This window comes from Phyllostomus discolor, chromosome 1 (assembly GCF_004126475.2).
Source record: "Phyllostomus discolor isolate MPI-MPIP mPhyDis1 chromosome 1, mPhyDis1.pri.v3, whole genome shotgun sequence".
Classification (NCBI taxonomy): Eukaryota; Metazoa; Chordata; class Mammalia; order Chiroptera; family Phyllostomidae; genus Phyllostomus; species Phyllostomus discolor.
In genome coordinates, this window is record NC_040903.2 from 44,870,110 (window position 1) to 44,892,774 (window position 22,665).

At 36.9% G+C, this 22,665-nt stretch overlaps 1 protein-coding gene across 1 annotated transcript in view; it reads right to left on the reverse strand.

Annotated features, from left to right (window-relative positions):
• ADAMTS3 (ADAM metallopeptidase with thrombospondin type 1 motif 3) overlaps positions 1-22,665 on the reverse strand; it is a 232,567-nt gene that overhangs the window by 16,166 nt on the left and 193,736 nt on the right. Inside the window, exons 6-17 of the mRNA XM_028506934.2 lie at positions 19,545-19,628; positions 17,538-17,694; positions 16,691-16,796; positions 15,993-16,136; positions 15,398-15,530; positions 13,295-13,408; positions 11,221-11,366; positions 9,701-9,876; positions 8,409-8,542; positions 6,440-6,563; positions 3,005-3,085; positions 893-1,056 (exon numbers count right to left, since the gene is read on the reverse strand). Coding sequence (XP_028362735.1) covers positions 893-1,056; positions 3,005-3,085; positions 6,440-6,563; positions 8,409-8,542; positions 9,701-9,876; positions 11,221-11,366; positions 13,295-13,408; positions 15,398-15,530; positions 15,993-16,136; positions 16,691-16,796; positions 17,538-17,694; positions 19,545-19,628 — 1,563 coding nt within the window. The remainder of the gene's footprint in view (positions 1-892; positions 1,057-3,004; positions 3,086-6,439; positions 6,564-8,408; positions 8,543-9,700; positions 9,877-11,220; positions 11,367-13,294; positions 13,409-15,397; positions 15,531-15,992; positions 16,137-16,690; positions 16,797-17,537; positions 17,695-19,544; positions 19,629-22,665) is intronic.

Genomic DNA, 22,665 nt, shown 5'->3' on the forward strand with positions numbered 1-22,665 from the left:
AAACATTGCAAATAATATTCAATTTTATTTGCTTTTTAACTTTTGTGTACAGAGAATAATTCTTTTTCTAAAAAATTAGTTTTTATTGACTTCCATGTAGCTTTTATAGGATTATATCAATTATACAAGGGGAAAAATGTGGAATTAATTGGTATTTTAATATAAACTTTTAGAAACAGCTTTTGTTTAAGAAATCAAGTGATACCAAACCACTAAAACAAAGGATGTGATTATCTGGGTTTTGTTCTCTTTTTTCCCCTTAGCCTTCGTTTTAAAGCAGCATTAAAAAATCAAGTGCTGGTCCTCACACACTAGCAAGAGATCTAGTGCTTTCCATTCCAGGCAGCCTCTCCCCCACTCTTCGGGCCTCCCTGCCTGGGGTTCTTCCAGTCCTGGAGACAGGAAAGGCAGATCATGCTGACAGAGCACTGCTTGTCCGCAACCCTCTATTCTAGCTACAAATCTCCTTATCACTCCAGCCCATTGTTCCCTGTGTCCACACCACTGCCAGTGGGCAGAGTCTCGAGGCCATCTTCCCTGGAGGTTAAATGGTGGGCTCTTAGACAGGACACCTGTGCAGCTGGAATGGAAAAGAATGTGGTGTAATTATATAAAAGTGACAGAGAGAGAGCTGAGGATTGTCAATCATTCCTGCTTAATATTTTGATTATTATATATTTTCTATAAAATCATCTAACCTGTGAAACGGAATGATAGTTCAAAAACAAACTCACATACATTTAGACAATTAATTTTTGCCCTAGATAAATGGAATTATTTTTAAAAACCAACCAACTAAATATTCAATGTATAAGGTAAAAGTGTTTTGAAGTAAGTTAATAACAAAATTATAACTTATCCACCTAAATAGTGAGCCTGGAATGCCACATACCAAAACAATAACAGGATCATGTAGAGGTCCATCGGTGTGAAGAGTTTCAATGTCATCTTCAATGTTATAATCCCATTCCACACCAAGGTCAATGAAGGTCCGTGACTTGGCTTCTTCCCCTTTGCCATTTAAAATATAGTGGCCTGTAGCCTGGTTCTTGATAGCTAAGGGAAGGAAAATGAGGAACCAGCAGACATTTTACTTTATCATATTCCAGATTTGATGATCTATATTATCTGTCTCCTTCTATAAATCAAAGATTGTTTCTTAGCACAAACAAATTAAAATGAGTGTTATTTCTGATATGAGTCCCATTTCCTTCAATAGGTATTTAAAATCCTCAAGAAGTATTTCTACCTAATCAAAAGCAATAATAAGAAATTTACATTGAAGATAAAAATTAGGAAATGTTCCCATTTGAAAATATTGTCAAAGAGGTTAATAGTTTTAAACTCAATCAATCCTATACATTTCTTCAGAAACATGGGAATACTTTGAAAATAAATGATACTTCTATAATCATTAATGTAAATCGTGTATGTTAGTGCAGTATGTAACACAATAGCTTATTTACTTATTATTTATCTCCTTCAAGTTAGTCAAAATATTTATTAACATAACAACTCATTTTTAGTTCTTATGACTATAAAATTCCAAGGCCACATCCTCTACTTATATGGCTAGTAAAGCTGTTTAATGGCTAGAATTCTTTTTTTGTTTTAAGATTTTACTTATTTATTTTTAGAGAGAGGGGAAGGGAGGGAGAAAGAGAAGGAGATAAAAATCAATGTTCAGTAGCCTCTTGCATTCCCCCTCACCCACTGGGGACCTGGCCTGCAACCCAGGCATGTGCTGTGACTGGGAATTAAACCAGAGACCCTCTGGTTCGACCCTGCACTCAATCCATTGAGCCCCACCAGCTGGGGCTAATGGCTAGAATTCTTAATGTATTATAGATCTACTATACATTATAAAATAAAACACTTTAATGAATAAAAATAAATGAAATTTTAAAGTTTGGAGGCATTTATCGGCATATAATGTAGAAAATAAAATTTCATACTATTACCATTACTGCAAATATACAGAAAACATGCGTAATTTAAGTTAAATGGATTTATTCTTAGTGAGGTTTTAAACTAGTCTAATTTTTCCAAGGATAATAATCTGAATGCTAAGGATGAAAAATAATGAATTTTAATTACTGGAAAAAAAAACTCCAGTAATTAAAATTCCAGCTTACTGCTAGACTATCATGGAATCTAGTAGAGAATATAATTTAAATGCTAAAAATATTGTATGAAATACCATTTTTTAAGTCACACATTTAAAAAAACAATTTTCTACAAACTTTCATGGGGTTGACAGATGACGCCTTAGTTTCAGAAATCTTAATACTTTAATACATCAAGGACTATGTGAAAATTATATTTACACTTGTATGTACACTCTGAAGTGCATTTCTACATGAACTCCTCATAATGGAGGAAAAGAATCTTCTTTGGGAAATTATAAAGAGTCATGCAAATGGATCTGCATGTACCAGTCAGAAACTGGACACATAACAGATACTAGGAAAATTTTCATTAGACTAGTATAACTCACATGTGGTTGCTGTTTAGTCAAAGAACTTAAAATGCAATAAAATTAAGGAGAGGCATAAGTATGGCATAAACCAAAATATCAGAACTAATTTGTCAAAATAAGTATGGCAAATTTTCTGATATTATCCATAATTTGGTGCATTTTAATATATTTATTTTTTCTTACCCCCAATACAGAGCAAATATGCAAGTGTACAAATTTGTCCAATGATTTTTTTCTTCATGTAATAATGAACCAATTGAGGTTTCAACAGAAATTAATGCTCTAATTTTGAATATTTCTTGTTTTAAAGAAAGAATATTTGGGAGAGCTGCCCAACAATCACATAATAATGCATTTGTATATAACCTGAATCCTGCATATCCATGTGTACACATATACATCTACACATATATCTATATATACATATATACACCTACACACATATATCTATATATAGATAGGATTCTTTGACATTTCCACATTTAAGTGTATGTTAAAGCAGAGGCAGCAGTTAGAAACACTTACCAAGAATATGAGGAGAAGCCTCGTCTTCTTGGATTAACACATGTCTGGCACCAGGGGGGATATCAAACATCTTAAGGTACCCTTTGCATGTGTAGTGAATATTGTAGGAAGCAAAGGAGGAAACAAAAGCAATAACCACGGTTAGTTGAGCGCTACGGTCTCACTGCTCCTGTATGCAGAAGAGGGCATACATAAACTGAAAGAAGCAGTTTCAGAAATCAGCTTCAAAGCACTGGTAGCTGGTGTGACATCTGGCATGAGATTAAAGGAAATCTTTTTTAAAAAAAGAGGAAGAAAAGAGTTAATCTTTCCAACCTATTAGCCATTTATTTTATGTTGACCTGTGAATTGTGTCAACAATGATTCAGGCAAATTTTGCACTTTCCTGTGTCCTTCTATGTGTCTTTTAGTTTTATAAACCACTGTTTTGAAGTGGGACCGATTTTTAGAGTATTAGTTGAACTTCTGAAAATATTTTATCAGCCTATATATTATGTTAAAAGCCTGAGTAGCAAGTATAAGTAGCTAAACTTCTAATTAATAAAATATCTTGATATTTAAAATCTGCCTTATTCTAAAAAATTACAAAAGGAAAATTAGCAAGCATTTTCCTTGTGATAAGCAATAAATTTTCCCACTATTTATTATAGTGGGAATATGTTAAAATATATGTTGTAAATTTGACCAGACCATTTGGTTGGAAAATGTCTGCAGGTTGTCAAACATGCAGATTGTCAAACATACCCTTTACATGCACCCTGGCCTCAAGCTTCTACTATAAATCAATCAATCAATCAATCAATCAGTTAATTAATTCAATATGCTCAATGGCTTGCCTTGGGTTTTAAAATCATATTATCAATCCTGTTATAGCCAATTTCATATATAACACACTTTCTTAGTGTTATCACATGTTCTAAAAATTATCTTAAGATCAGTTAGAATTACGACCTCAGCTATACATCAACAATAGACAGGGCAAAATAGAGAAATGAAGTGTTACCTCTCATTTCCACCAAAAAGTAAGCAAATATAGGAAGATGATGCAACTGATACCTTATAAAACATCCAATTCATATACTATAGGATGAGTATTGACAGAAATTCAATTATAAACTCATAATTGCTGATGGAATGAGAAAGAAATATGTTTGTCATTTGTATATAGACAATTACTAGCTATTTGTGGGTAGGCACAATATTCATTAATAGCTTAGCTAAACAGAACAGTGATTTTGGGGTGTGAGTTTCCCCTCCTGAGCCGGGGGAAGTCCAATACAGGGAAAGTACCATGTTTGCCTGAGTGTTCAATGGCTGTGAGTAACATGCGTAAGATGCCCAGGACAGTGAAACAGCTTGATGCCGTTTATGGATGCCCATCTTTCTGCAGTTTGCTACAACTTACCCAGTACATTTTTAGCTTCCCTTGTTTCAGCAAGAGAAATATTACGAGCTCCTTTGGGTAGAGTGAAGGCGCCTCTCGTTTTCCCTTAAATAGAATGTCTTTCATTAGTGGAGGTTTCATGTTTATCAAAGTCTTGTTGTTTCATTGACTATATAAGCTATATGTATTATTAGGTAAGTTAAAAATGTTTTGTAATTTTATATATTGAAGTCAAAATGCATTTATAATAATTAGCTAATGCCAACAAAGTGTTAATAGTCAATGAAAGTCAGACTAAGCATGAATGAGAAATGATATAGGTGATTTGAAGTTGAATACTTGCAGATTTCATTTTCCAGCAACTTCAATTCTTTATGGCACCTCTTGCTTAAATGTTTCCCTGTTGGAAAAGGTTAATTAGTCTTTGAATGACTATAATAACAGCCTTTGTGCAAAGAAATGGATGTGAGATTATCTTTCAACAGTTTAAATCTGTTCGACTGATGAAAGCTTTCTTCTGTTCATCTGACCTTGATTTGTAGGTTTAGCATAATTTTTGAGGTATCTGAAAAAAAATCACTACCTCATATTACATGCAATATATAGAACAAATGAGTATGGCAAAAACTCTTTTCATTATATTCATTCACACTGGAAATAAAGTGAATTACTTTATATCTAAAATAATAATATATAACTGCAGTAAAGCACCATAAATTACTTCATAGATGGAGAAAATTACATTTTACTCCCCCAAAACATTATATATGACATTCTAATTCTGTTCACTTTATTAAAATATTATAATCAGCTGGAAATGGCAATATTTGCTTTTAAACAATGTTTGAAGTACAAAACATAGTAAATTATCACACAGGAATAACAGATATCCATAACTAGACTAAGGAATGCCTAAGAAAAACACATCAGAATAGAGTCGCCCAGCTCTGCCACCATAAGTATATCAAAGAGCAATGCAGGTGTTGTGGAACTGGCGTGAGTGGGGTAGCTGAGGTGTAATGAGAATAAAAAGAACTATGAGAATTATTCCATTTGGATGAAGACCAACTTTTTTATATGTTCTTCTAAAAGGGAAAATTACAACAATGTACTCAGTCAAAGTAAACCAAAATTCTTTGTTTTATTTTGTTTTCCATGATTCCATAAAGGACAACTGGATACTGACAGGGCTTTGGGTAATGGAAAAGAAGTTTCTCAAGGGAAGCACCACATCAAATGTGTTCTTAAGTGCAGAACTGTCAGAAACATTTGTCCAAAGAATACTTACTGAATAATTAAATAGTTATAATTAACTCAAAAAGTTTCATAATAAATGTTTATATCTAAATATTTTATAAAAATTCAAAAATAAAAATTTAAATGGATAATTATAATATTGTTAATATTTTTTGCATATTATTTTTGGGTTTTTTTGTTCCATCTGTTGAAATTTACCATATGCCTAAGACCAGGTCATTGATTGTTTAAAAAGCACAAACTTCACACACATAAGCAATTATACCTCAGGTTATTTTTGGTTGTACCTCAATTTTGTTTAACATAAAATTTTAAAAGTTATGTGAAATATGGATCCTAGATGTATAGATTTATAAATAAGCAAAACTTGTTCACTTTTAAAATAAAAGAAACAAAAATAATATACACTGTATCTAAAGTTTTGTGATTTTTTTAAGTTCTGATTAACAATTTATGTGCAACAGAAAATTCAAAGTAAGCACCAATTCTAATAATTAGGTCTAATGCATTTTATTAAAAGCAAAATAAAACAAAGATTTTACCTAGCTACTATAATCGATAGCTAGTGATTTATTTATTCTTTATCAAAATTTAGTAGATAATTTTTTATAAATGCTATGCACATGAATTCAATGTTTTTTTAAAACTGTTCCTTAAAAGGTCATCTGAATAAAAATAAATCGGCAGTTAATATTTTATTATGTTTATAGAGAGAAGGCTGCATTCCTAAAAGAAGTCTCAAAAAATACAAATCATGGAGAAGGATACTGAATTCATCAGAGGCCACATCTTACCGAGCTTCCTGGGAGTTCTGGTGAAGGTCCCCTTCACAGTTCGACAATGGGAGTTATCTCCTCCGCAGACGCCACACTTGTCCTCAACCTTGTTAGAGCCGATTTCTTTATCGCAGCCCACTTTCTGCGGAAAGATGTTAAATGTGGCTTATTTTAATGTGTCAAGGCAAGGTAAGCATCCTAGAGAATGATGACCTTGTTTAATCAGGAACCCACAGCCAGGCCATTTGCACCAAATTTTTGTTCTAACCTTGATTTATAATACTTCAATCTTTCAAAGAACTACTATGCAGTCAAATGACTTGTGTTCCAGGTTAAATTGTATTCTAGGATGAACTTCCCCCAGTCTGGTGACCATTATATGTAGTCATTATCATTAAACATTTATTAAGCACAGATGTTGTAGTAGATGCCAAGGAGACAAAAGTAAGTTGGTGTTTTTCCCTGGTTGCGTTCATATTTATAAAATGAATAATGAAACAGTGAGTTATACATTAGTACAAGCTTTACAAGTTTGCTAGGCACGTAATACAAAACTCCACCAAAGTAGTAGAGATTTTCATAGGTCCTTGAAGGAATCAAGTATGTGGAAGTGTGTTCCCAGAATGCAAAGGGATTGCCCTGGCCACATGGTTCAGGTGTTGGAGCATCATCCTGCACATCAGAAGGCTGGAGGTTCAACCCCCTGTCAGGCTGTGTACAGAAGGCAACCAGTTAATGTTTCTGTCTCTCATTGATGTTTCTCTCTCTCATTCTCAAATCAATAAACATATCTTTGGGTGAGGATTAAAATAAAAGGATGCAAAGGGATTAAAACAGCCATGGAAATTGTATATTCATGGAAAGGGGGGTCACAGAACAGTATTTAACCATATTTAAACCAATGGAAATTTGCTGTGGTGTGACAGGGGGAGCAGAGTGAAAAATGTGCAAAGCACAGTCTGTGAAAGGCCTTGAGTATCAGAGGAAGAGAAACATTTTCACATTAACTGAACAGGGAACTACTGAAGATTTTCTGAGCTGGGGCAGCTCCTTAATGTCAATCAGTGTAGGGTAATGATACGTGATACACCACTGTGCTCATAGGTGTGGGATGAAAGTGGGCGGAGGAAATACTGACCCCCGTCCCTTGATGTACACATACTGTGGGAGGTGAAAGATAAACCAAACCCCCGAGTGCACTTTTGGGAAAATTTCAGATCAACTATGAGCTGTCTGCACACTTAAGATTCATTAATTTTACACAAGTGTTCTGAAGTGAAAATAAGTCAAACAGGAAGAAGCAATGTGTTCAGTTAATAAGGATATTTCAGAGGACAGCTCGGGGGAATAAGCATGGTGGGACTGAACGACAACGAAAACCTCATGGACACGGACAATGGCGTGGTGATGGCAGGAATGGGGGGGGTGGTGAAGGTGGAAGAGGATACAGGGTGATAAATTATAATAGAAAAATACAATAAACTATTAAAAAGGATAATTTCATATCAATTCAACATGATATATGAACACGAATAAGAAAATATACTGCATTTAAAAAAAGATTAAAAAAGATAAAAACATAGTTTTTGCATCTTCACTACTTTGGTTCAGATGTTAAATTCAATGTTTAAGCTTAAAATCAATTGGAAGGTGAGGGGAGAAAATTATCTCTTAAAGAAAAGATAAAACACATTTAACACTGAAACACTCAAAACAAAGGCATTGTTCCCAAATTGTACTCCCAACCAGCAAACATCAGAGTAACTTGGCTTAATATGAGGAAAATTATATTTAAGTGTTAATTTAGCCAGTGAGCAAAGTTTAATTTTATTAAGTGCTCTTTCTCCCAGATTTAGTTGAGCTACTGAGCTACTCATACATTCACATCATAATGTGATTTCACAGATAAGAAAGAGTTTAAAATTTTTGGAAACATGCAGATGAATGTTAGTTAAAGCAGACCAGCACAGCACTGCAGGGAGCTTACCACACACTCTCCTCGCACACAGATGCTGTACGGGTCTTTGTAAGAACAGCGCGTTCCATCATGCACCAGCTGTTTCATGTATGCTACATCTCCAGTCTCTTTGGATTGGCAGTAAAGGTGGCACCTTTTCTTGGCTGCATAAGAAGGAAAATTAAATCAACTATTTACATAAAATGGTGTACTTGACAGTACAGTTTATTTTATTTTTTAAATACAAAGTTTCAATGTGATTTCCTGAAAACAAAATAGGGTATAAATAAATAAAGAGGAGAGGAAATTATATATACTTAGCATACTTTTTCAACCAGGGTGACCATCTGATTTAACATCTAAACTGGGACACTTTTGAGAGTGAAAAGGGGCTCTATTACTAATTCTTCCGGGACAGCAGGTCTAACCTGGGACTCTCCCAGGCAAAATCAGGTTGCATGGCAACCCTAGATTTAACCACAGCTCTTCAAAAACTTTAAATCAGAACCACTTTACTTTCAGTGATGCTTAGAGTGCTGAAAGAGTTTCTCTTTTATTTGACTCAATGATCTAGTAAAGTTTTTGACTTTGTGTAACCTCATTAAATTTATTATAATTTATGTGACTCACTTGACCAAAATAGATTAAAAAATTCATTTTTATTAATGCGTTGTACCTTTAAATTCCTACGTGGATGCATCTTTCTTTTAAAACAGCTTTCAACTGAACTCAGCAGTGTATTATATCACATGATAATCATGCAACTATTTTTTTTATTCAATCAAATGAGAAATATGATGAGACATTTTCAGTTAAATATATTTAACTGAAGGGAGCCTCCAAGTGTATTTTCTTTAAAAACTAGCGTACAGTACAAAAGTAAAAAGCTTAAGAAGTTTCTGTTGTTATTAAATACTAGCTTTTTTCTTGCTCTTGACCCCATTGTAAGATAACTACATTTTCCTTTTGTTATTCAGAAAGGATAGATCACAATATTCCAAAAGCATTTCCTAGGAGAGGGATTTCCATTGAATGAGGAAAACTCAACATCCCTTCCATGCTTTTCATTTTGTTCGATTTCCCCTGGTCTTTTCAGTAGTGATAGGGTAGTGCAACTTGCCAGAACTGTTCTGGAATTCTCACCTCTCTAGAGAAAGGAGGATGTTAGCCTTATACTTGGAAACCCAGAAGGACTTACCCCAGTAAGCATCAAGGTTTCTAAGTTACCAAGTAGGGATCAAGAGTCTAAAGGAATAGTGAAGACAGAGCATAAACTGGAAGTCACCATGCATGCAGGAGGAAAGGAGCAGGCCACTACTCACGGTCAGGATGTTCGTAGGGCATCCAGTGGTGTTTGCTGTTCTGGTATTCAAAGTGGGAGTTACGCTGCTGGCACTGCTGTGCTCTGAAGTCCTCGAAGTGTTTTTGGCATTCTTCTGTATTACAAAGCTGGTACTCAAAATTAACACCCGGACAATCCTGACCACCATTGATGGGCCTAAAGAAAAGACAACATTTAAAAAGGCCTCTTGGCCCCTGCTGGTGTGGCTCAGTGGATTGAGTGCCAGCCTGTGAACCAAAGGGTCACTGGTTTGATTCCCAGTCAGGGCACATGCCTGGGTTGCAGGCCAGGTTCCCAGCAGGGGGCGTGTGAGAGGCAGCCACACACCGATGTTTCCCTCTCTTTCTCCTTCCCTTCCCCTCTCTCTAAATAATTAATAAATAAATAAAATCTTTTTTTAAAAAAGGCCTCTTGGCTCCAGTCCAGTAGTTGAAGCTTGCAGACACAGTGCTTGAGGGAGGGCAGGCAGAAAGCCAGAGCTTCTGAGCTGCCAGCATGAAGTGAATGAACTTATACTTCCTAATTTCAGTCCCTTTTGAAAGGCACCATCCTCTCCCTGGGGGTGGGGGGTGGGGAGGAAGAGGGGTGGACTCAAAACTCAATTTAAAGTGGCTTTGTAAACAGTGTATTTTGAATGCATGGCAAAGTATATATATAAATAAATAAATAAATACAGGCTCGGGAAATTTTCATTTTCTACCATGCACAAAACATGTAGGTGCAACTCAAAGAGATTTTGACCACAGCTCTATGCCTCAGTTTCCCATCCTTTCTTCATTAGAGAAAAATTGAGAGAATTGGATGAGGTTACATATTTAAAACACTTAGAACAGAGTGTGGCTCATAGTGAAACTTAGCTGCTCTTACTATGGTTAATTTTTACTGTTTTTGTGACTGCCACTAATACTATCATCATCTCTTCCTGTGAAGACAGGTGTGTGACACTCAGTCTTTATAAAGGACGTGCTCAGAGCCATCATCCTGCTGCCAGGGACACAGCGCTGCTCACACGTTCAACCCTAGACAAGGAAGAATATCTGAAGATGGATATTTTGGTTATTTTTTCCCTTAGAAAATATATTTTCTTGAGCATGCTAGAGGGATTAGATCAATTTAGTCCAAGTGAATAAATGGATAACTTTCCCCAACAATTCCTGACCCTCTTTACCATCCTTTTTTGTTGGCCCACCTGGAAGCAGGCCCTCCCAACCCCGAGCATCTGCGGTTGGTGCTGCTTCCGCCCTGACACACCTGTGCTTCTTTCCCTGCTCAGCTTCTTAATATTCCTAAAGAGCAATTTCTTCAAAATCTGTAATCTTCACCATTGACTACTCTTCACAAAATTGATAAATGGAGTTTTACCCAAAACAGACAGTTAAACCCTTAGTTTTCATGTTCTGTATTTTAAATGTATTTGATGAAAGAAAACAGTAATAACAGTGCATTGAAGCATTTTCTAGCCTATACAAAAATAACCAGAATTACAGGGGTCATACTCACATTGGATTATTGCACTGGCGTGTTCTAAAACGAACACCCGTTCCGCATGTACGGGAACAGGAGCCAAATTTGGTCCACGACCCCCAATTGCCATCTTGCTTTTGTTGATTTGCATTCTTCCACATGCAATGGCCCTTATAGCACCACTTAGGAAAATGACAAAGGTTAATCATTATGACAATCATGCCTATGCTGAAGCTGAAGTCATTACAAAAGAGATGGAGGGGCTTCACTCCCTGCCATGCCCACCAGGTGAAATGTGTTTAAAATTATCCAAAAGTAATTATAAAAATAAGATCCCCTATACAAAGGGTAATTTAGACTTGTGTTTTAAAGTATAAAAATGAAATGTTAACTAATTCATTCTGATGGGTTTTTATATGATACATTTATGAGTATCAAACATAACCAATAAAAATGATCTGAGCACCTAATTTTCACAGTAGGAAACACGGAAACTTGGGCCCCAGAAAGGAGCATGGGAGACACGAGACCGTCTGACTGACCAGGCAGTAACTGAGGGGGAACTACTGGAACCCCGAATGCATTCGGGCACCTGCTCACAGTGCCCAGGGCTCAGCAGGTGTGAATCCTTCTACCTTCCAACATTTTGACTTGTTTCTTCATTCTACATACAATAAAAGTGTTTCTTAAATCTCTACTTTGGTAAATTTAAATATAACACAAATGTGTTTATGGAATTGATGTTCAGAGTTGATTTGGAGGCTATCTTTTTTATAAAGCAAAAATGAATCAACTCATTGTCGCTCTTGCTTTTTAGTCAAACGTTTGTAATACTAGATTTTCCCACAGCAACACACAGTATGTAATGTTTAGCATAGTGACTAATGAAGTTTAAATATGAATAATGGCAGGTTTTATTATTATTACTATTAATTATGCTTGTAATCCCCATTGCAAGTACAGTTTATACACATTTGGAATGGAGCTTTAAAAGAACTAAAAGCTATATAAATCTTCTTTGCCAGCTTTTGGTCCTGTCTACAATATCTTATTCCCAAGCTAATCAAGGCACTTCAACTTGAGTTCTTAACATGCCTTTGTTTGGGGATGAGTGATCTTTCTTCTTAGGACTAAGGTAGCTTGGCACTTGGCCAGTTTCTGAGCATTCAGTCCTGACTGCACAATTTGAGATTTAAAACCTCTGGGCTTCTTTCCCCCAGGAGCAAGGCCAAATCTTCTGTATAAATTCTCAGGACTTCATTTCTGGACAATTTCCACAAGGAGAAGGCCGCCAGCAAGTAAATGAAATCCCATTCACATAGGGTCCCAGATATTCTGCTGAGCTACTGCTTCCTAGTCTATCTGTAGTGGGCTGAAGAGTGGGGTCTCAGAGATGTCAGGTCCTAGAATCTGGAAATGTTACCTTCTTTGGAAAACAGTCTTTGCAGATACGATTAAGTTAAGGACTTTGAGGGGAGATTACCCTGGATTGTCCAGATGAGCCCTAAATGCCATCATGTGTATCCTCATAAGAGAGGGGTGGAGGGACACTTGCACACAGGAGAGGAGAGGGGGGCAATGTGGTCATGAAGTCGGAGACTAAAGTCGTGCAGACACAAGTCAAGGAATGTGGGCAGCCACCAGATGCTGGAAGAGGCAAGGACAGAGTCTCCAGCAGAGCTTCTGGAGAGAGGATGGTCCTGCTCATACATTGGTTTTGATTCAGTGAAACTGATTTGGGACTTCTGGCCTCCAGAACTGTGAGGAAATAAACTTCCATTGTTTTAAGGCACCGAGCTTCTGGTAATTTGTTACAGGGGTCACTGGAATAAAAAATGAATCAACTCATTGTTGCTCTTGTTTTTTAGTCAAACGTTTGTAATACTAGATTTTCCCACAGCAACACGCAGTATGTAATCTGTTTAGCATAGTGACTAATGAAGTTTAAATAAATATACTACTACACAATGTTAGTACATTATCATAATGAAACCTCATGTACTATGGTATTCATAAAGATGACAGTACAGTGATGTTCATCATTTCCCAGACTTTTAAAGGTGATTATTATGCCGCATATCTTAAATCTTCATGGTATGGACAAACTCACTTTTCCAGCAGCACATTCAGTCCCATCGAGTGGGGGCCCCTTTTTAGTCTTACAGAAGTAGGGGTTATCGGGATGGCTGCACCACAGCTGTTTGCATGGGTCAAAGGTTCGGAACTGGAAGAGAGAGAATCACAATGTCAATGAAATGCAGATGGCAGGATTGTACCAATGATATCTTCTATACGATTTCTTCACATCCTGTTCCTTGGATATTTTAACTTCAGGTTAAATTTAAAGTCAAAGTTGTGGCATGGTGAGAAAAAAGTACTGTCTAAGAATTCCAAGTAGAGACTATGTTTAGTTTGCTTTTCTAAAATAACAGTGATAAACAATGATTTGTCTGGGATTCTCCAGTTGACTCTTAATATTTCTGCACACCATTTCTATTTCCTGCCTTTCAAATAGACAATATTGGAATTTAAAAAGAGTAATTATTATGAACATTTTAAATATATAAACTTATTATAATGGTTTTGCAGCTCTCAAGCTATCAAAATGGCTCCTCTTAATCCCTGTAAGTATGAACCAGTCAGATGTAAGTAATAAAAATGTCCATCATAAGGAACTGACTAAAAGCAGAAAATATTTGTCAAACTTTCTATGTAAGATAGTGTATTCTGGGTACAACAAACTATTATAGTACATTCATGTGGCTTATAAAATACTTTTCATATATTTGAGCCTCATAATCCATGGCTGAGAATATATGGGTTACAAGGTAAGGCTGTAGTTATTGTTACAAGTAAGGCAGTAATAGAACCCAACTAGAATCTTAGTTTTCTCAGTCTTAAGAATATTTTTTATTTTCCTAAAATATCACATGACAATACCCACAGTATGTGTCAGCACACATATATGTGTGTCTTTACTTGTCTGCTTTCCTTCTAACTGCATACATCTTACCACTCTTTAGATAAATTTTTAAAAATTATCAAATACCAATTTACCTGCATGCCATTGGCTATACCACCAATTACACACAGCTTGTGGCCAGAGCTCTTTCTTAATTTGTTCTCATTTTGGACCTGGGTTTTTTGTTCTAATTCCTATTATTTAATTCAGATACTATATTTTCCCACCATATTGAGTCCAAGTTTTAGAATTTTCACGTCAAAACATTAATGGAGGTGATTAGGAGCTGACAACGTATAGTTGACAGACAGTCCAAATGGCTGTAGCTGTCTGCATATGGAAGATTTCAAACAGCATATCATTCATTGTCAGTACCATGAAATGCTTATTTATTTTTTTTTTCTCTAACACACAGAGTTTGTTCCAGAACTTAAAAAGCTCCCCCGTTTTTTTTACCAACTACTAAATCGCAACATGGAAACTTGACAAAACATACCTCTAATCTAAATAGCTGCAGAGAAGGCTGGCTACTGGATTTCATAGAGCATTTACTATGTGCCTGCATCATGCTAAGCACTTCAGTTGCATTATCAAATTGAACCCTGATCTATTTCTATGAGATAAACATTATCATTATTCACATTTTATACACAAAGAAACTAAGACAGAGAGATTAAAGAAGGCGCTTGAAATCCCACAGCTGGTGAGTGCCAGGCTCACGCCCCCCGGACCCAGCAGTCTGATGATGAAGCCTGAGTTCCTGACCCCCTGCTCTGCTGTGTGATTCTCACAGGAGTGTGAACCAGCACTGCCCTTCCCTGGGGTCACAGGTACATGGGATCCTGGCCAACAAGCTGATGAAAAGCAACCTGTCTAATGCTTAAAAGTCATCTTTAAAGGTCACAAAAACCAAAGGAGCAGCAGGGTAGTTTGGAGCCGGACAAACTTGGTTTCAGTGTCCAGCTCCCCTATTTACCAGATGTCTGACTTAATCAAATTGCTTAATCTCTGTGAATCTTGACTTTTTCATCTGTAAAATAAATGTATACCAACTCCCATCTAGCCTGTCACAAGGACTAAATAAGACAGTATACATGAAGCACTTAACTTTAACATGTAGTGGCATGGCAAACACAAAATCACTGGAAGAAATTCTCATGCCCGTGCCAGTGAGTCTGCAGAGCTCCCCAAACAGGAGCTATGCAAATAGATTTCAAGACACAAGATCTAAATTGACTGTGAGAAACATACCGCAGTGCACATTTTATAACCAACTCCGAAGTCAAAACGACATTGTTCATCCATAGAATAATTGATTCCAGGAAGTTCTGGGAGTTTGGGCCAATCGTGTTCAAAAGGGTCATCAAGAAGACAGTCATAGGAACTGTAGGAAGGAAAACATCATGTGTAGTAAAATGTCCCATTCTTTTATCATGTCCCACTGAAAATGAAAGTATCCTTAGGTTATATACTCTGGAACTTCATTAGATCACAGATCAAGGTCACAAAAACATTCCTTTAAAGCTTTTTTTGTTTAAACCTTTCTCAAAAACCTGCTCCTCATCCTCAACTCAAATTTGACCATTAATCCAAGATTCCAGGAAGAATTTACTTTAAAAAATCACAGTAAAAATCACTTAAATTCTAGGCTTATGACTCTAAAATATTTGTGATCATATTATAGAATCATTGTGCCCAAAGCTCTGGGTCATAGGAAAATGTTTACTGCAAACAACAGTTTTCATTTACTGGAACTTTTGTTATGAACACAATCCTAAGAGTCACTTTCATGTCTGTATTTCTTTCATATTATAAATGCTCTTGCAACATGTTGAAAGGGACATACTGAATGTATCTTTTCAGTTCTTGGCCGCTGCATCGGGACCAGTGGTAACGGTGAAACGCCGCTTGCACCAGGGGGGCCATGACACTTCCCAGAGCAGTCTCCTCACCGCACCTATTGCCTTGTCCATCATGCTCCATTCCCAGCCTGGAACACACAGGAGATCTCACCAGTAAGAATCACAGGCGCCAGGCATCTGCTTAATTTCTGTCTTAAAAATAAATACCGTAGGTCCTCAAATTAAGTCATTCTGTTTAATGCAGTTTCCTTAGAATGTTGATGAGATGCCACAGAAACTTAACTCTTGTTTATATCAATTAGCCTCTAGTAAAACTGGTTTTGTTTTAAGTCATGTTGCATAAAGTTGCAGAACCTATCGACAATGTTAAGTAAGGACTTACTGTACAGGAAAATACGTATTTTTTAAGTTAACATGGCTTTTGTGGAGGAGTCACAGGAATTGTGAAACAGAGAATGATTGGACAGAAAGGCCTTTCGTATGTCATAGCAGGGTGTCTCTGCAAGCTAGTCACTCATTTGGTTGCAGTGCATGACCTCTCCACTGCTTTCAGTTCCTCACACTTGGCAAGGGACGAGAGCTGCATGCAGGCATGCACTGTGCGCCCAAAGCTCGAACAATACTGAGAGAAGCAGCAAAGAAAAGACCTTTCTTGGCTTTGTAGCTGTCAACAGTGACTTACACATGGCCAGTTTCATGGGCTACTACAAAAGCAGATGAGAAACCATCCTCATGATTCAGGGTACAACTTCTCACTGGATGACACATGCCTGTGACTGGAGCATATCCTGTAGAGAATAACAATTACTTTTATTTTCATTTTATGAGAAAACCCATTAAGAATTACTACTGGACCTTTGCCTAGGGGGTGGGGAGCTTTTCAGGAAACAGAGGCAGTATTATTTCACTGCTAGCATTGTGCCACATTCTCTTGGGAAAGCCACAGGTAATCATCTCTGAAAAGATTCACTGGGTCTGCATTTTCTCCTTTTTTAAGGGAAGGAACTGCCCGGGGTTACCATTCTGGTCTGCCCACCAACTAAGCCTCGTCTTTCTGTTGTACAGAATGGTCCTTCATATCATGGTACTGATGAAGGGAGCCAGACATTCCATCAACATTGAAAAGAAAACCGTCAGTCTCCTTTTTCCAAAGCCGGCATCAGAATTTATTAGATAAATGTAAGCTGGCTTTGGAAGAAAGCTCTTGGCAGCGGTCGGTTCTGTGGCATCTCTTTTCCCATTCCAAACACTCAGTGGAACTCACACTGCATTTTACAGCGTCCCCTCCATGCCCCAAATGAACACTCATTATTTTAAAGGCGAGTATAATTTATTACAGTATTTAAGTAGCATTTAACATTGTGAATTCCACAGAAGTCACCGGAGGCAATAGAAAGAAAATGTATGCTTGGCTGATGCACAGTGGAAAGTGGAGGTAGAGATGTGAACATTTGAACAGACTCCCTGATTTAGGATTACTTTTGAAAAGTCATGCTCTTAAGTTTTTTTTCCTACATTAATGGAAATACCTTGCATTCCGGCAGGTCCAAAATCTTGCCTGGTTAAGAAAATTGCATGATCATGGTGTTCAGAGTGGTTGGGATCAGATTTTTGTTGTTGGCAAGCCCAGCGGCACACGTTCTCCAAGCTCCTGGACGGGTTTCCCCTTTCTATGAGGCTGATGGACTGTGAGGGAACAGTATGTTGAAGACACACATAACATTTGTCCAAAGGCTTCCTTTCATATCTTTTGCCGAAGTTAACATTTGGGATTATAGCATTTAAATAATGTTTGATAATATGATTAGGGGCTTATTTAAGCACCCACTTTAGTTTGGGAATTCTAAGCACCTGTGAAGGATATCTCTGTGATACTCTCTATTACCTGTGTGTAAGGTGGCCGACACATGTACGGGAGTGTGTGATACTGAGACTTGCTAATGCGAGGCAACCGATGTTAGTCATTTGGTGCAGACCTCTAGCAGTCTAAATAATTCCTACTTCAGTTTAGATTTTTAGTTCCATAGGTATCGAGAATAAAAATAGAGGGAAAAAATTCTGGCATGAGACTTTTATCCAGAACTGTTAAAGATTTTTAGTTAATTTTTTTTTGTCCAGAATTAATCAACATATGGGAAGAATATAAGTCCTTCATTGAGCTGACAAAAGCTGGTCAAGTAGTAGTTAATGCACAGTGGTCAAACTCTATCAACCTCACACTGAAAAAAAAAAGACCCTTTTTAAGCTTACAGCAATGAAGAGGGGTTTGCACTTATCTTGTAGGTCAGACGGAGCAAAGTTCCTTGGAATGTTGTTACTATCACATTATGGTCAGGAGTTAAAAGTTCAGAGGGAAAGAGCCCGTCCTTCAAAAACCCAGGAGTCACACCTCCAAGAGTAGCTCTGATGGAATGAGGGATTGAACTTGCAACCCAAAATTCATTCCTAATTGGCTGATGGGTTAAAAGTTTTGTTACATTTCAGCAAATGTTATTATCAGTGTTTACATTTTTAACAAAAGTAGCTGGGTTAGCTATATGCCGACCACATACTTCTCCAAACAAATTTAACAACCAATTGAAGGCTGTTAACATCTCCAGCTGGAGTTGACTTGTATTCAGTGTTATTGACACAGTGGGTCAGGTTTATGGGATAAACAGGATCAATGACACCCTCTCATCAGATAATAAGTGGATGTCAAATACATAATGAAATGCAAGCATATGGATTGTTTCTATTTGTTAAATATGTAATTTCATTAGTATTTCATAACCAGAAGAATTTAATTATGAAAGGGAACATATAATTGTAAACATCAAGAAACTGTCAAGTTAGTCACTTCTAAGATTTCTCCTCAAAGGGAGACACCATTTCATCCTTTTCATTGTTTCATTATTCAAGGACAGGGACATACTTAGAGTCATTGTAAAGTTAACTACAGTTAGTTACATCACATGAAATGCCTACTGTGTGCATTTTGACCCAACTTTTAATTTTTAAAAGGACTAAGCCTGTTTAAAATGAAAATATTCACTGTGTGCTTTACTTTTCTTAAGTGGAAAGACAGACACATAAAATATCTTTAATTATGTGAAGGCAAGGGTCTTCATTATTTTTTCTTCATTGACATATTTGGAGCACCTAGAAAGCATCTGACACACACACTCTCTATATTTTGAATGAATAAATAAATCATTCATTTGATAAAATGAGAAGACGAAGGAAATTCTCTTTCCTCACAATGGTATCAATTTTTTTTCCATTCATATGGTCATGTCTGATGTCAGGGTGACTATCCACAGCTCTACTAAAGAGAAGAAAACAAAGGGAATGGTACAACATAAAAATAGTTCATTATCTGCTCAGATTTGGAGAGCTCCACTCACTGTGGTCATTTTTCTCCCTTAGTTCAGCGCAGCCGAGGTTTATGTGAGACTTATCTATGCCGTATGTTGGATATAGCTTCAGCAATTTAATCTTCTGTTTGCTAACCCAGTCCTTAACGTCCATGGCTCACATATTTTAAGACAGCTTACCTTTGCATAGCCCAGCATGATCATGCGCACCAGGACCACATTTATGTGTACTCCGAGGGATTCATCGTGGTAAATCTCATTCACCTAGAAACAAAGCTAATTACTAAAAGAAAAGCAACACAAAGGATTTTGTGAAATGCTTAACAATTAAGGGATCAGCCTCCATGTAATCACAAGTACTCTAGTCTTACTTTAAACTGAACTCTTAAACGAGATCACTGACCTTTAGCTTTGGAATAATTTTAGATATGTAAATTACTGAGCTGGTAAACTCTGGAGTATCATGAACACAGAGAATGTGTTTTAAGAGAATGTGACTGTACAAGTATCAGTTGACTGTCAGCCATGGATAGAGCTGAGAAAAGCAAAGTTGAGTAACTGCTTTTATTTAATTTTTAAAGTTACTTTGAAATTTCTAAAAGTGACACAGTATACGGTCAAGTCATAGATACTAGAATTCAAGCAACCTAAGAGATCATAGTCCAAGATAATTTTATACAGATGGGGAAGAGAAAGACAGTAGATACTAACTGACATACAAAAACACAAGTTATTGGCAGATATGAATCCAAAGTGGACAGTCATTGTATTTTCTGCAGAGCCTAGTGCAAAATTAGTGTGCTAAAGAATTCTTAGTAAGTTCACAAATGCCAGTGGGATGGGAAAGGTGAGGTTGTCAGGCTAGATTACGTTAGCTGTCTCCCAGAATGGGGACCCAACATTTGTCACAATAACTAAAAGAGGAATGGAGAACCAAATGCACTTCCACTCAAATCCAGGAGGTTTGAATGGTGTGTGCAGCCAATTAAAGACCTACAGAGAAGAGATAGGCATAATCTCAGAGTGAGGCTTTACACAGAAATATAACTCAAGAATGGCAGAATACTCTAAAAAAGAAAAGAAATTCATGAATCGCAAAGTTGTGAAATGCCACGCTGACCAAGATACAGACCATGAAATCTCAAATGAAATATTTCAAGAATCTAGGAGGACTGCATAGAACACCTTAAAAAAACCAATGCCTTAAATCCAGACTAAAGGTTTACTTACCGAATTTGTACATGAAACAAAAAAGAGTAGAGCAATAAAATGCAGGAAAAAGATCTGACAAACCTAGTGCACACCAAAGATGACAAAGTGTACTTTAATAAGACGTAGAGTCCTTTTAAGAGGAAATGTGCATGCATATGTGCACATTCATTTACAAATACACACACAAGCACAGAATGGAAAGACCCGATTCAACCCTGTCTGAGGTAAGCTGAGGAGTGAGCAAGGAGATGCGCAGTCAGGTGTGCAGGTAGGTAGCTCATCCCCATGTTGTTCCAGTACAGGCCAGAGTATCCCTGAAGTGTTGGGTTCCTTTTGCCTCTGCTGTCATATACGAGTTATTGATCAACACAGATGTATCCAGAGGAAGGCAAAGAGCAAGGAGCCTAGAGAAAGTGTCACATAAAGAATGACGACAGCCCTGGCTGATATGGCTCAGTGGATTGAGCACAGGCTGTGTGCGAACCACAGAGTTTCCAGTTCATTTCCCAGTCAGGGCACATGCCTGGGTTGTGGGCCAGGTTCCCAGTGGGGGCCACATGAGAGGCAGCCACACATTGATATTTCTGTCTCTCTTTCTCTCTCCCCTCCCCTCTGTCTAAAAATAATTAAATAAAATCTTAAAAAAAAAAAAAAAAGAATGACTGGAGAGACACAGTGGCTCGGAACCTGATACTAGACATTAATAGTCTCAGCCGACATCTTGGGTCAACCCCTCATTGTTTGTGGTCTTTAATTTTCTGAGCTTCAATCAAATGGGCATAATAAGAACACTACCTCACAGGGTTAGGTAAGGATAAAAATATTTAACTCATGCAAACAAATTGCTCAAAAAAATAAACTTTAGTGAGATGGAGGGAGCGACATAAAAGTATGGGAAGCAGGAAAGAAAAACCTAGAAAGAAGACATAATAGCAACCAAATGGAAAAGGGGTTCAATTTATTCTGTGTATTTACATAAAACAAACCTATAAACCATGAGTGAACACTGTTCAAGGGGTAGATTTGGGGTAAATAAATATAAGGAAAAATTGGATGCTGGACAAAAGGCTGATTTCTTATGACCTTTTTGGACTCCACACCTCATGTTGCCTACTTGAAAACTGCAGGCCCCCTCTTCTTCTGGGTTTTAATGATCTAACGAGGAAGTCCTAACATTATAGGACAGTAAAAGCAAAAAGTCCAAAGCCAGGCCCGTCACTGATATGTTCATCCAGAGACTCATGGATGTTCCAAGACACTTTTCGTAAGGCAGCTGTTCTGAATTAGCAACATGGCTTCCCTCAGCATGTACTTAGCTTAACGTAACTGAAATGTAAATACAATCAATGTAAAAAAAAAAGAGGCTGAAAGCAATGTTAGTGAATACACAAAATAGAAGAGCAATACAACTTAAAACTAAAGAAAGCAGCTAGGTTTTAGGAAAACAAAGGAACTTCTGGAGCAGAGGTGATGGAAGGGAGGAGCACAGAGCCACTGCAGAACAGCAGTGATGAGTCTGCTTTTAAATGTTACAGGGAAAATCTACAACAGAAAATCTCGGAATCATAAAATTAACAAACGTTGGTAATAATGGCAAATAGTGTCATATCCGACTTAGTAAAATGTATGCATAATCCCCCTAAATTTGTAAATTCCATCGTACTTCATGAAGTTTAAAATCAGTGCCAAGAAAGTATAATGGACAAAATTCATGTTGGCAATATTACTCAAATAGATCATGTTCACTTCATGAAAATATTACATTATAATATGATGGAATAAAAAGATGCATTTAAAAATTTGCCCTTCACCAAAAGAAAAGTTTTACTTAACAAAAGTCACCGTTAGCCCAAGCTAATTGGATACCAGGGTTCTGATGGGACCAAAATTAGGTACAGGATGCTCTAAGTCAGCACGCATTCGGGGAACTGTCACAGGGTGTACCTAAGTTTTATGGTAGAAATCACTAAATATAAGGCAGGAATATTTATACACAGAAGAAACTATTCTTCCAGTGTGACAAATCAACAAATACTAGGTGTGTGTATTATGCAAAGTACTGGGCAGCACTTACTGTTTTGCCTTTGAA